Raw genomic sequence first — 13,086 nt, forward strand, 5'->3', positions numbered from 1 at the left:
ACTATGACAGTCAAGTACAGGCTTGCCAATCAAATGTGGTAAAACTGTGTTCTATCAGGCTTGTTTATTTCTTTTAGATATTTTTACCTCACTCAGCAGGAATCCCAGAGCAGGCGACATTAAAACCCTTATAATCAATAAAAACTAAAACAAGCAACAAAGCAATAAAGCCAAGCAAATAATCACAAAAATTAATAGCAGTAAAAACAAAACCTTCACAAGGTTTTCTGTCATAAAATATCTATAGCGTTTGGATGCCCTGGATGAATAGAATTTTCATCTGGCATGGAATAGCAAACAAAGATGGTGCCCGGCAAACCTCTTTGGGGAAGGAGCTCCATAAAAAGAGTTCTGTACAACTGAAAGGGGTTTATTGGAAGCTGAGAAAGTCAATGAACTCTAATTTGCTTGAGTTCTCTCCCGGCACATAATAATCTGCCTTGGCTCTTTCCGTCACATCTCTACAGAAGGTGTGGTGAACCTGTGGCCCTCCAAACGTTACTGAACTCCAACTCCCATAAGTCCCTTCTAGTTGGGGATGGTTGGGGATGAGGGGAAATGTAGTCCAGTGAAATTTGGACAATAGCCACAGGTTCACCATCCTTGCCCTACAATCCACCCAGTTCTGCCTAGGCTGCACCTGCCTGATTTCCATCTCTGCAGCCAGCAATTTTAAAAAAGTTTTTATTTTTTGTGAAACAAAAACAATACCTATAGCGTCTCCACTTTCAATTCATATGACCAGGGCCAGATTTAGGTTTAATGAGGCTCTAAGCTACTGAAGGTAATGGGGCCCTTTATATGTCCAGCTGTCCTTTGTCAACAACAAATTGTTGCAGTTTTTGTGTGTTGAATATATGCTATATCGTAATTTATGGACCTAATAGTTATCTAAAGTCATTTGCACATGTTGCCATGCAACCAGTCCATGCAGAATGTAGGCACCCTAAATATAGAAATGAGCAAACCAGTGATATTTTAGGGAGCAGGCTAGCAGGCGGGGCCCATTACTTACATAATAGGAGTCTACACAACACAAAACACTGTTGCTACATGTAGGTTTTATTTTATTTGTTTTTTATCTTATATTTTGGAAATGTGCATCCATTTTTTTTCCTTTAATTTTTTTTGGGGGGGCCCAAGACAGTGGGGCCCTAAACTATAGCTTGTTTAGCTTATACGTAAATCTGGTGCTGCATATGGCTAATCTGACACAACACACACACACACACCGCAACCCCATGCACACATACAAACAAACAAACAAACAAACAAACAAACAAACAAACAAACCATACTGCAACCAACCAAGCTATGGACTCTGCACTCTCTCACAATGCCAATAAAAACAAATAACTATATAAATATAGGGCCTACCCACGAGACACTGACGCAAAAACCATGTACAAACACTATGCAACAGAATACGAGTGGCCAGCAATTTTTAAAACGAAAGCCAAGAGCTGTGTTCTTGCAGCCTGGGCAGAGATGTCACTGTAATACATGTTTGAAATATACTATTATAAGGCTTGGTTCAGGGCAATGAGGCTGGTGAGTTTAAAAAAGTCTCTGTAATTCCCTGCTCAACCAGGGTGTGCAGTTATATAGCTATTCAGTTACATAGTTACATACTACCAAGCAAAAATAATATCCCAGCCGAGCCTCTGTAACCAGCAAAATCTATTTTATTAAAATGGATGTGTTACCAAGCTTTGGGGAGGGGAGTAGAAAAACCATAGCTTTCGTGTTTCTCTGAAATAATATTCAAAATTATGAAGCTGTCTCGACTTCCTAACATGGCTCTAAGCATGTTGCACTGTTTCTTAGCCAGGAGAACCCTTTGTGTGCTACTGCTTAGTCCAGGGTAAATGATATTTTTTAATTTTACACCTTAAACAGGCTATCTAGATGAAAATACTGTCCAGTAAATCTTTGGAAACTTGAAGTTAGGTGGTATTAGAGAAGCCAGATTCAGATGCTATTCTAGGCTGCATAAACAGAAGTATAGTGTCTTGATCAAGGGAAATCACAGTACCACTATTTTTTGCCTTGGTCAGACTACACCGGAGTGGATTGACACACCGGGGGTGGGGATGCTATAAATAAGTCAGAAATTAAATTGTTATAACAACAACAACAAAACCGCTATGGAAAATCACATATCATTTTTTAATACTCCCCAACGCCATCCGGTGTTGTATGTTTATAACACATTCAAAACACTATTTTTTTTACTAATGTAGCTGAGTCTCTGGAAACATGTGAGGAATAGTTGAGGGAATTGGGTGTGTTTAGCCTGGAAAAGAGGAGACTGAGAGGAGATATTATAGACATCTTCAAATATATAAAGAACTGTCACATGGAGGATGGAGCAAGCTTGTTTTCTCTTGCTCCGGAGGGTAGGACTCGAACCAGTGGCTTCAAGCTACAATAAACGAGATTCCAACTTAACATGAGGAAGAGCTTTCTGAAGGTAAGAGCTGTTCAACTCCCTTGGAATGTGGTGGGCTCTCCTTTCTTGGTTTCTAAGTAAAGGTTGAATGGCCATCTGCCGTGGAGATTGAGATTCCTGCATTGTAGGGTGCTAGATTAGAATGATGACCCTCAGGGTCCCTTTCCAACTCTACATCTCTATGATTTTATGAACTTGTGGGTGCAGAGCTTTATGGGAAGTAATCTTCCATGTTAAGCACTGCCAAAGGGGCTCCTTTGAACCCTATGCTGATTTCTTCTTGTGAAATAGCTTTGGCAGCATTAGGGTGGTCCCTGGTTCATACAAGCCATGCGTCTGAGTCACAGGGGACCACTAACAGCGAGTCCCTCAAAGACCAAATCAAGTTAATAAATTAAATAAGCTATGCCAATTTCAATTAAAAAAAATGAAAGCAGGCTCCTTTCTTCCTTGCCCCCCTGGAATGCTTATCACATTATGCTTTCTGGCACATGATGATTACTCTGTATAGTGTCCGTGTGTGTAAACAAGTGCAAAGACATTTTGGGGAAGGCAAACTGCTACTTTAAAAGCTTCCGGGGACTGGTGTGTGGCCAATGGGATTTTGTGACTTAGCCTCCCACTTTGAACGGCTGATCATCGTGGCATATCACAAACTACTTTCGAAATTCTCTTCATTTTAAAAGCTCTTAGGCATGTAGTATAGAGCATGGCTGACAGAAAAATCTCAAGTGCGACAGAACTAGGAATCTGGTTCTTTGGATCCTATCCACTGCCTGAATTTGTATTATCAACAAGTGCGACTAGGCAGATTTGTGCACTTTGAAACTACTTCAGCATACTAGACCCCATAGTGAGCAGCCACCTGTTTTGCAGTCAGTCTTACTGGATTACTGCCAACAAGTCAGAGTTGCTCTTTCTTCGGACAACTTTGAAATCCAGATACGTGCTAAAGTGGCATGAGCGAATAACGGATAACTATTTCCCAGCTGTACCCCCACCCAACTAGGAAGTACAGAGTCCTCATAATATAATTTTTAAAACACTATTTATAAGCCTCTTAATCAACAAAATCCTCAAAGTGGTGAACATCAAACCATATATAGTGGAACCTCGGTTCTCGAACGTCTCCGTTGATGAACATTTCTGAACCCGAATGCCGAAAATGCTTCTGTTTTTGAACGCGCCTCAGAAGTCGAACAGTCTTCCGGAATGTATTATGTTTGAAAACCGAGGTTCAACTGTACAGTAAAACATGCCAATAAAATAAAACTTTAAAAACACATTGACATAAGAATGTGTCAGTATGTAAGTGATATCCGGATATATATCATCATATTGTAAAATTGCTTGTCCGGATAGGATTGCTTAAACTGTAGACCTGAAGGAGCGTCTTCACCCCCATCATTCAGCCCGGACACTGAGGTCCAGCTCCGAGGGCCTCCTGGTGTCTCCCTCACTGCGAGAAGTGAGGTTACAGGGAATCAGGCAGAGGGCCTTCTCAGCAGTGGCGCCCGCCCTATGGAATGCTCTCCCATCAGGTGTCAAAGGGATAAAGAACTACACAACTTTTAGAAGACACCTGAAGGCAACCCTGTATCGGGAAATTTTTTAAATATTTGATGTTATATCATGCTTTTATATGTGTTTGAACCTGCCCAGAGTGGCTCGGGCAACCCCGCCAAATGGGTGGGGTATAAATAATAAATAATTTATTATTATTATTATAGCAGCACACTGAAAACAATACAGCAAATATTCTGCCTAATAATGTCCGCCTAATAATAATATGTCATTCAAACAATAATTTTACATGCCACTTACAAACATAGTGGCATAGGACCCAATTAGCCCCCACAATAAAATATTTTGAGGGGGCTGGGCCCCCACAAAGGTCAAGGGCATTGCCATTCAAATGGTGTGTGTGCACCATGTCATGTGATCGATTATGCAATGTGGGGCTTCCCTGGGCCCCCACAATGTTTTATTCAAGTTGGCACCCCTGCATAGGGATGATTGACAGCCGTCATTCTATGTTGCGCAACACATGAAGCTTTCCTCTTTCAACCCTACATTCTGTTTCTGCCAGTCTGCTTCAAGCTACTAGCAAAGCTTTGACGCTGATCTCTTTTGAGGCCTCTGCCCCCTTGCACTCGGCCGTTTGTCATCCCAAATGATCCAAATGATACAGAAGGAATACATAGCTTAGGTAACTAAAGGATACAGTTTTTTTTTTATCATGCCATAAATCATCAAGCAGAGGGCATTTTATTTCTCCATAGCCTCACTGCCTGTAGACACAGCACTGCAGGAAGGCAGCAAAAAGGGGGCTGAATTTTCCTGGTGTGTCTTCTAAACATGTTAAGAGATCAAATGCAGGAATTGGTTAGCAGGGGAATAGCACAGAAGGGATTTCTCTCCTCCCTGCCTGCCCCCACTTCATTCATTTTTCATTTTTCTTGCATGTCCCCAAACACATGGCAGATCACAGTTGCTATACCAAGTGTGCTGCTGGTTATTAACACCCCTCCTACCCACCACACAAATATGCTTACTTACCTCCAACAATTTACATCCTGTACACAGTATGAAAACTTTCTCTCATGCTCACTACAGTGGTACCTCGGGTTACAAACACCTCAGGTTACAAACACTTCGGGTTACAGACTCCATTAACCCGGAAGTAGTACCTCAGGTTAAGAACTTTACCTCAGGATGAGAACAGAAATGGCGCTGCGGTGGCGTAGTGGCAGCAAAAGGCCCCATTATCTAAAGTGGTACCTCAGGTTAAGAACGGACCTCCGGAACGAATTAAGTTCGCAACCAGAGGTACTACTGTATATCGCGATACACAAAGGGAGCTAATTCAACCATTAAGGAATCTTTGCTGTGGGAAGTCATTTACTTCAATCTCAGCAGCAGCATTTTGCCTTTTTTAAAAAAGCAATATACCCCTTCTCTTTTTTTCTTTTCCTAGTACAAGGAGTGCAGCCAAGCTTCATTAAAAAATTTAGACATGCTACTCTTCAAGAAGGAGATGATTTAAACCTGCACTGTACAATATCTGGAAGACCGAGGCCAAATGTCATTTGGACAAAAGATGGCATCAGGGTGGCAGCCCGAGGAACGAGTGTATGTCACAGTGTTTTGTAAATGCTCCTTTGGGAAGAACATCGCATGTCTGGCTTCACACAGCTAATCTCCCTCTATCTGTACTTCATTGTTTTGCAGATTGAGAAATTAGGGGACACCTATTACCTTTTAAAAAGAAACGTGGTCCTTGCTGACTCCGGGAAATATCTCTGCATTGCCACTAATGAAGTCGGGGAGGCCTCTTGCTCAGCTTTCGTAAGAGTAATAGGTAACTTGGCACACATTATTGGGCCACGTTAGTATAATAAATGAAGACCTTGCTCCCAACTCTGGCTTGACATCCCCATTTTGTTTCAGAGGAGAATAAAAATGTTCCTAGTGCAACTGAGACTAAATCAAAGCAGGAGAGCCGCTATTCATCAGGAAAAGTGAAGGCTGATGCACCTGAAGCATTACAAGGTCAGGATTCGTGTTGCTTGAGAGGTCAAAGGCAAACTAAAAACTGTTCCGTGAGGTAACTTCAATTTATGTTTTCTTACCTTGTAAAGTCCTGCGGCAGCTATCTGAGCATTTCATTTACAGAGATTTCATACCGCGCTCTCCCTTTAGCACTGTGCCATTTTGAACAATCAAAGGAAATGCCACACAAAAAGGAGCCAAAGGGGTGTGTGCAGTGTCCTGCGTGCTGTGCGCACCCCAGTTGTCCCAAACTATTCCACGCACACTAACACGTCCCCTTGAAAAGCTACATCTAAAGGCAGAGGGTCCCTTTTATGTACTGGAGCAAAGGACTGTAGGTGAAAAGGGAAACCAGCTGTTCCCTCATGGGCTTGCACATAAGTGCCTCAGCCCTCTTCAGATCCCAATTATTTCCTAACAAAATTTTTGAATGTGTGTGTGTGCGCTAAGGTCATCTCAGAAATCAAGATGGGCAACAGGGATACATATAGCCTTTGATCCCCTCTGGCAGGAGGGAGAAATATTGAGAATTGTGTTGGTGTCATTTAATGAATCGGGTTTCTGGTCAATAAGAATGTGTGGATTTTCAAGCATTGTTGCAGATTTTGCCTCTGACAAAATCAAAACTTTTCACTAAGGCAGCCAGCTAACTTAGCATTTGTGAAAATCTAGTCATGCGATTCTCCCACCAGCAGTTTGAAATGGTTTACCACGTACTTTCACAGCACTTTGGGGAAGTGGCTATTTGGTGATTATTAACATTCATGAAGCACCAGTAATACTAGCTGATAAAGTTTGGCGTGGTTTTTTCTTTGTATGGAGCGTGGCTGGAATGCCCCACATAGAGGAAGTGATAATCAGCACTTAGTGTCTAAAAATAGTGGTGTCGGGGCTTAAACCTGCCTGCGAACTATGCCATGTGTCCTGAAAAACCTCCTCTTTAATCCAAGAATGTGTAGACAGACTGAAGTTGCCCAGTGGTGGCACTTTTAAATGTGACTTCATGCATTCCAGAACCACAGCCCTGTTGTTCAAAGAGTGGTTGACCTCTAGTGAGCCTGGAAACAACTTAAGCCCTGGTGGTAATGGTTGGTTGTGATCTCCAGCTATCCTGGTTGCACTAGAAAACTGGACTTCCTTCTTTTGACTACAGAAAAACCATACAGCTGTCCTTTAATCACCACCCCAAAGTTCCATCAAGACTGCAAGCAGAAGAGTTGGAAGATGTAGCCTGAGTCATTCAAGCAACAAACATTAATGGAGAAATACAGTACGAGATGTTAGTTTCAGAATCACGAGGATATTCAGAAATGGCCTCCCCAGCAAGCTCTTCGTAATGTTTCCCAAAATGGTTTTAGAATTATCACACAGCAGGTGGCACAGATTGCGTGGTTATCTCTTGTGTTCAGAATACCCAGAAGTTTTATTTTACGTGATCGTAAAGACTTTTGATCATCATCAACTCCTGTGAACCTTTCTTTGGGCCCAGTGAGGGCATATTCAAAGTTTTTAAATTTATTACTTTCTCTTTCCAAAAGGTTCAGGTTGGAGTTGCACTACGTGATCATATTATTGTCTACAGTAAGTCCACAACTTATGCAGTGATTAAGTTCCAGGGATCGAACTCAAAGCCCAAATTGTGTTTGGTCAAAACCAATTTGGCTCAATGGCTGGCAGGATTGGCAAAGTCATCCCCCCCCTGCCCCCGAACCATGCTCCCCTTTTCAAATTTTTGTCATATGCGTAAAGCTGAATGCACACAAGTTAAATGTGTTTAAAGCTGCAGGCTTACTGTGTTCATCCATCAACTTTAAAGACAGTTTCATAGCAGAGAGGAAATTGGGCTGGCCCAATTGCATCCACCCAGGTAGTTTTCCTGGGACAGCAGTGTTTTCAGACCACCAGTGAAACCGTCTGCACTCCAAAGGTACACAAGCAGTATCCCTTACAACAGGGGTGGGGATCCTCAGGCCTTGGGGACAAATGTTTATTTTATTAACTCAATTTCTATGTCGCCCTTCATCCATAGATCTGAGAGCAGTTCACAGCATAAAATTACAAGATAAATGTGTCCCTCCAGGTCCTTGGAACACCCCTCCCCAGTCTTGCTCCACATCCTCCTCGAGTGTTTTTGCCTAGCTGGAATATGTCCTTGAACTCTGATCTTGCCTCTTAGTTACCTGGGTGGAGGATAGAGAGGGATGTGTGAGGGTGTGTAGAAACTAGTCTGGTGTACAAAGATAAATTTTATTTCTCCATCCAATTTTCATAGGAAAAAGTCAAATGGGGGGGGGAGTGCTTTACTTTTGTTCTGAGTGGACAGTTAGCATTGCGGCCAGACTTGGAAGCTATACCAAAATGAAAGCTGGCTTGCCCACTATTATTCCAAACACGCCACACTGGCACATCAGAGCAATTAACTCAAAGCATCTCTCTGACAACGGAGTCCCTATCTTGCTCTTTATATTGAGCTTTTTAAAAGAAATGTCAATGATGCTCAGGATGAAACACACATGAGTGACACACACACACAAAATGGCACCTCTATAATGAGTTCTCCCCCCTTTACTTTATAATGCACTCATCATTATGTTGGGAGTTTCCTCACCCTTGTTACTGGCTGCCAGGGTGGTGAAATTCACAACACAATAGTATCAGATCCTTGCTTGACTGGGATGATTTCATAATGCGGGTGTACGTAATTTGAAGCTTCACAATTTGAAGGCTGTTACCCTTATCACAGGGGCGCGGGTGGCGCTGTGGGTTAAACCACAGAGCCTAGGATTTGCCGATCAGAAGGTCGGCAGTTCAAATCCCCATGACGGGGTGAGCTCCCGTTGCTCGGTCCCTGCTCCTGCCAACCTAGCAGTTCAAAAGCACGTCAAAGTGCAAGTAGATAAATAGGGACCGCTCCGACGGGAAGGTAAACAGCATTTCCGTGCGCTGCTCTGGTTTGCCAGAAGCGGCTTAGTCATGCTGGCCACATGACCCGGAAGCTGTCTGCGGACAAACGCCGGCTCCCTCGGCCTATAGAGCGAGATGAGTATGCAACCCCAGAGTCGGTCACGACTGGACCTAATGGTCAGGGGTCCCTTTACCTTTACCTTTACCTTTACCCTTATCACATGGTAATAGATGATAAGACCATGTTTGTTATATATTATAGAGAGAGATGATTTTAAAGAAAATAATTCAGTGTAAAAGTAAACAAGTACGAAACAAGCTACAATATATAAAGCAAGGACAAAGATGGTTACAAATAAATCGTATACTGTTGCATAATCTGTTTGAAGGAGTCGAGCAGGCAGGTGGCAATATTCTAGCATCTTCCATGTAGCTTCCAGGCTGCCATGTTGCTCCCTCCCTACCTAAAAGTTATTACTGAAACTACAAATGAGAATATGGGGAAGGCAGGGGATGACCACGCTGACTAACTTCCATTAACTCAAAAAGCTGCAAACTTATTCTGTATACTTTTCCCCCCTGGCAATTTTCAGTTTTGTGTGCGTTTCTCCAATAAGAAAATGTGCCACAATATATGATCCCATGTTTTCAGTTTTAAGGAGGTTAGAGATATTGGAAATTGCCACTCAAAAGAGCACATCAACTGAGCTCTCTGATTTTTAGGTGTGAGATGGGATGTATTGGAGAGGCCCTGCACCTTTGGGTTTGTTTATGACTTCTTCTGTCTTAGCCCAGAGTAAAGAGTTTTGCTCATCTGTCACAAAAGTTGTGGACTATGTTCTTGTTTGCTTCCTTTAGCTTATCACACATTTCCTCCTCACAGCAAAAGCACAGAAGTGAAATCTGTCTACATAACCCATTATGATTATATTATATCCAACCGCATAGCAAGAACTAAAACTTAACAAATGTAACTTGTCCATAAGAAATAAATATTTTGCTTGAAAATGTAAGTGTAAAGTTCATTTATTTTTCCCCTTCTTACATGTTGTGAACACATCAGAATGTGACTATGTGCATATAAACAACACTTGGGAAGACACATCCCTCTCCTTATCTTTCAGAAGTATTGATTTGTTGAAAAAGCAGCAAACAAAAATGAAACTTCAGTTTCTAGACGTAATGCATATTCATTCAGACAACACCCACAATTCATGGTTTGACAATAAATCATATGTTACACTGTAGCCATTCTGTAATAAACCATGTGGTTAATGATGACTGTTCATTATAGATGAAAGTAATTTATTTGTAAATCACTGGGAATGCAAAAAAAAAAAATAAAACAACCCGGTTACTAGACTACAGGTTTTTAAATTTCATCTTTCTCACACACATATATTCTGCTATTCCCTCCGTGTGGAGATTTAAAACCAAGTAGAGAAGAATGACTGAAAAGGGCTATAGTTATAGGGCGTGAACCTGACCCTTAGAAGAGCTTTTGAATTACTTGTGCCTTGTCATTGTGGTTGGTATCAGTACTTCATATACTCTAGTGCTCTAGTCAGTGACTAATTTTAGTAGCTGCCATATTTTAAATTGGGCCTGGGCTGAAGGCCTAGCAAGATTGGCTTCAGCTGCCTACGGCTGACACAAGCCGACACACAACCACACGGGAGGCTTAGCCTTCGTCTCCTTAGTAGAAACAACCACAGAAGTTCTGACACAGTTTTGATGCTCTGTTTTTTTGGCTTGAATAGCCGAGGGAATAGCCGTTGTACATAACTAGGGTCTAGGGAATTTGGGAACAAGACAAAAAATCCCCTGTGGCCTGAACTGAACCCTCAGGCCATGAGCTACTTATTTCAATGCTACTGTTGCCTTGGGGAAAAGTAAGATCCTACACAGACACCATTGAGTTGAGGTGATAGCCATAGATCAAACCTGCCCTGGTTGTCAAAAAAGGCAAGAGTACAGGTAATTTTAATCCTAAATATATAACTATATAGGGCACTATTCTACATTTTTGCAAAAGTGTAAGGACTAACACCACAAGGGAAACACACAAGTGAACACTGTCCCCCAATATGATACAGAGGCTTGCGTGGAAATCTGAGAACAGATTTATGGGGCATGGGTGGGGTAAGAAGAAAGGGAGATGATTCAGTTGTGCAAGGAGAAATCCTTGCACTAATGCTTTGTTGCAGTCTCGTTGCTAAGCAACAACGTGCTGAGCTCACCGGAGTGGGAAGCCAGCCAATCAGAAGAGTCTCTGAGGTGTACTTATTTCAGATATTGAAGTCAGATCCAGTGCTAGATCCAGTGACAACCGGGCATGGAAATATTTGAGAAGCCATTTTGAGACACATGGCGAAAATAAAACGCTTCTCTCGTTTTCCCAGTCTTAAGTTCAGTTTTCCACATTTCCGTATCAGTTTGTATTTTTAAAAATCATTGGTATTTTCGTCTGAATTTCTACTAAGATACCTATTTATACTGCAAACTACACTGTGACCCTTGCATGATGAGCAGTATATAAATTTAATAAATAGAACATATATATATATATATATATATATATATATATATATATATATATATATATAATGTAAAGCAGTTTTCCTTAAGTTTTTTGTATGTTATGGTCACTAAGTAACTTTATGCACACTTTAGCTGAGTATATGCATTTTTGTTTACTTTACAAAAGAACAGCACCGCAAAAATTGGAAAAGTGCAAATTTCAAAAGGTATCTGTGTTCTGGTTCATATATTGTTCCAAAAAGTGGGTGCCTTTAAATGTGAACTGAGTGGAATTTCTCTTCCAATCCTAGATGAAAAGCTGGCTATACATTTCATAAATAAATGAATTAATATTTCCCCTAAAAATGGTTCAGTCTTTAAGAAGACATTCAAGGGAGAGCTTGCTATAAATTGTTACTTTCCAGATTTTAACTACTACCCTAATAACATGGCTGTTTCCCCTGGTAATATGGATTAACACTTCAGCAGTAATTTAGTGTTTTATCCTCATAATGAAACTTTAATCATGAAGCTAAGTTTCCAGCATTGCATCCAGGACATCATAAACTTCCTAGACAAGTTGTGTTCACCATCCATCTTGGAGAGCTGGACTGTGTCCAACCTTTGTCACAGTTCATCGTGAAACCTTGAGTAAACCACTATTTTCAGCCTCAGTTCCCCATCCAACAAATGGGAGTAAAGGTTACCTATCCCTCATAATCATGATGGAGACAACCCCACTTTTCATATTAAAACGTCCCTTAAGTGGTATTCAACTAAATTTTACTCAGAGTATACCCATTGAAATTAATGAACACCAATGAGCAGATTTTGGTGGGCCAAAGCAGGGTCAGCCCACCAATGAGGCCAAGTGAGGTGACTGCCTCAGATGGCAAGATCCACAGGTGCAGCAGATCCCGATGCCAATCTTTCTTCCCCTAGAGTTCCTGATGTAGATCTTCACTCGTCTTTTCTTCCCTTGCAGGGAGCGGAACACCATTTTGGGGTTCGCCTCAGGTGCCAAAATGTCTTGGGCTGGACCTTATCCAGAAGGTTCCATGGGGAAGGCAAGATTGGTACCAAAACCCACCTCCTTTCCCCCATGGAAGCCTTACTGCGTCCAAGGCCCTTCCATGAACAGAAGGGCACCACGGTTGCAGCCAACGTCTTATCTCTGCTTTCATTTTCTGAGAAGCGGGGAGGTGGACTGCAAAACACCACCCCTCTTGAACATTCTGCTGTTTGCAGCACAGTTTTTATTCTTCTTTGCTAGGTCCAACCTCTGATCTCTGATCAAGGATTATCTCCAATTTATATGAAATAAACAAATGACTTCGTTTGCATCGGAACATGCTTCGTTTAAGTCATCCTAGAAGCAATGTGGGACGCAGGTGGCGCTGTGGTCTAAACCACTGAGCCTCTTGGGCTTGCCGATCAAAAAGTTGGCAGTTCGAATCTCCACGACGGGGTGAGCTCCCATTGCTCTGTCCCAGCTCCTGCCAACCTAGCAGTTCAAAAGCAGACCAGAGCAAGTAGATAAATAGGTACCGCTCCAGCGGGAAGGTAAGTGGTGGTTCCATGCGCTCTGGTTTCCCTCACGGTGTTCCATTGCACCAGAAGCTGTTCAGTCATGCTGGTGACATGACCCAGAAAGCTGT

At 41.9% G+C, this 13,086-nt stretch overlaps 1 protein-coding gene across 4 annotated transcripts in view; it reads left to right on the top strand.

Annotated features, from left to right (window-relative positions):
* CCDC141 (coiled-coil domain containing 141) overlaps window positions 1–7,686 on the top strand; it is a 109,238-nt gene extending 101,552 nt beyond the window's left edge. For 3 of the 4 annotated variants that reach the window (XM_053409807.1, XM_053409813.1, XM_053409819.1), the window contains exons 26-29: window positions 5,430–5,584; window positions 5,684–5,813; window positions 5,903–6,059; window positions 7,158–7,686. In XM_053409807.1, the coding sequence (XP_053265782.1) occupies window positions 5,430–5,584; window positions 5,684–5,813; window positions 5,903–6,059; window positions 7,158–7,239 (524 nt within the window). In that variant the 3' untranslated portion in view covers window positions 7,240–7,686. The remainder of the gene's footprint in view (window positions 1–5,429; window positions 5,585–5,683; window positions 5,814–5,902; window positions 6,060–7,157) is intronic. The other variant, XM_053409829.1, reaches the window with a different exon arrangement.
* The last annotated feature ends 5,400 nt before the right edge of the window (window positions 7,687–13,086 follow it).

This window comes from Podarcis raffonei, chromosome 1 (genome assembly GCF_027172205.1).
Source record: "Podarcis raffonei isolate rPodRaf1 chromosome 1, rPodRaf1.pri, whole genome shotgun sequence".
NCBI classification, from domain to species: domain Eukaryota; kingdom Metazoa; phylum Chordata; class Lepidosauria; order Squamata; family Lacertidae; genus Podarcis; species Podarcis raffonei.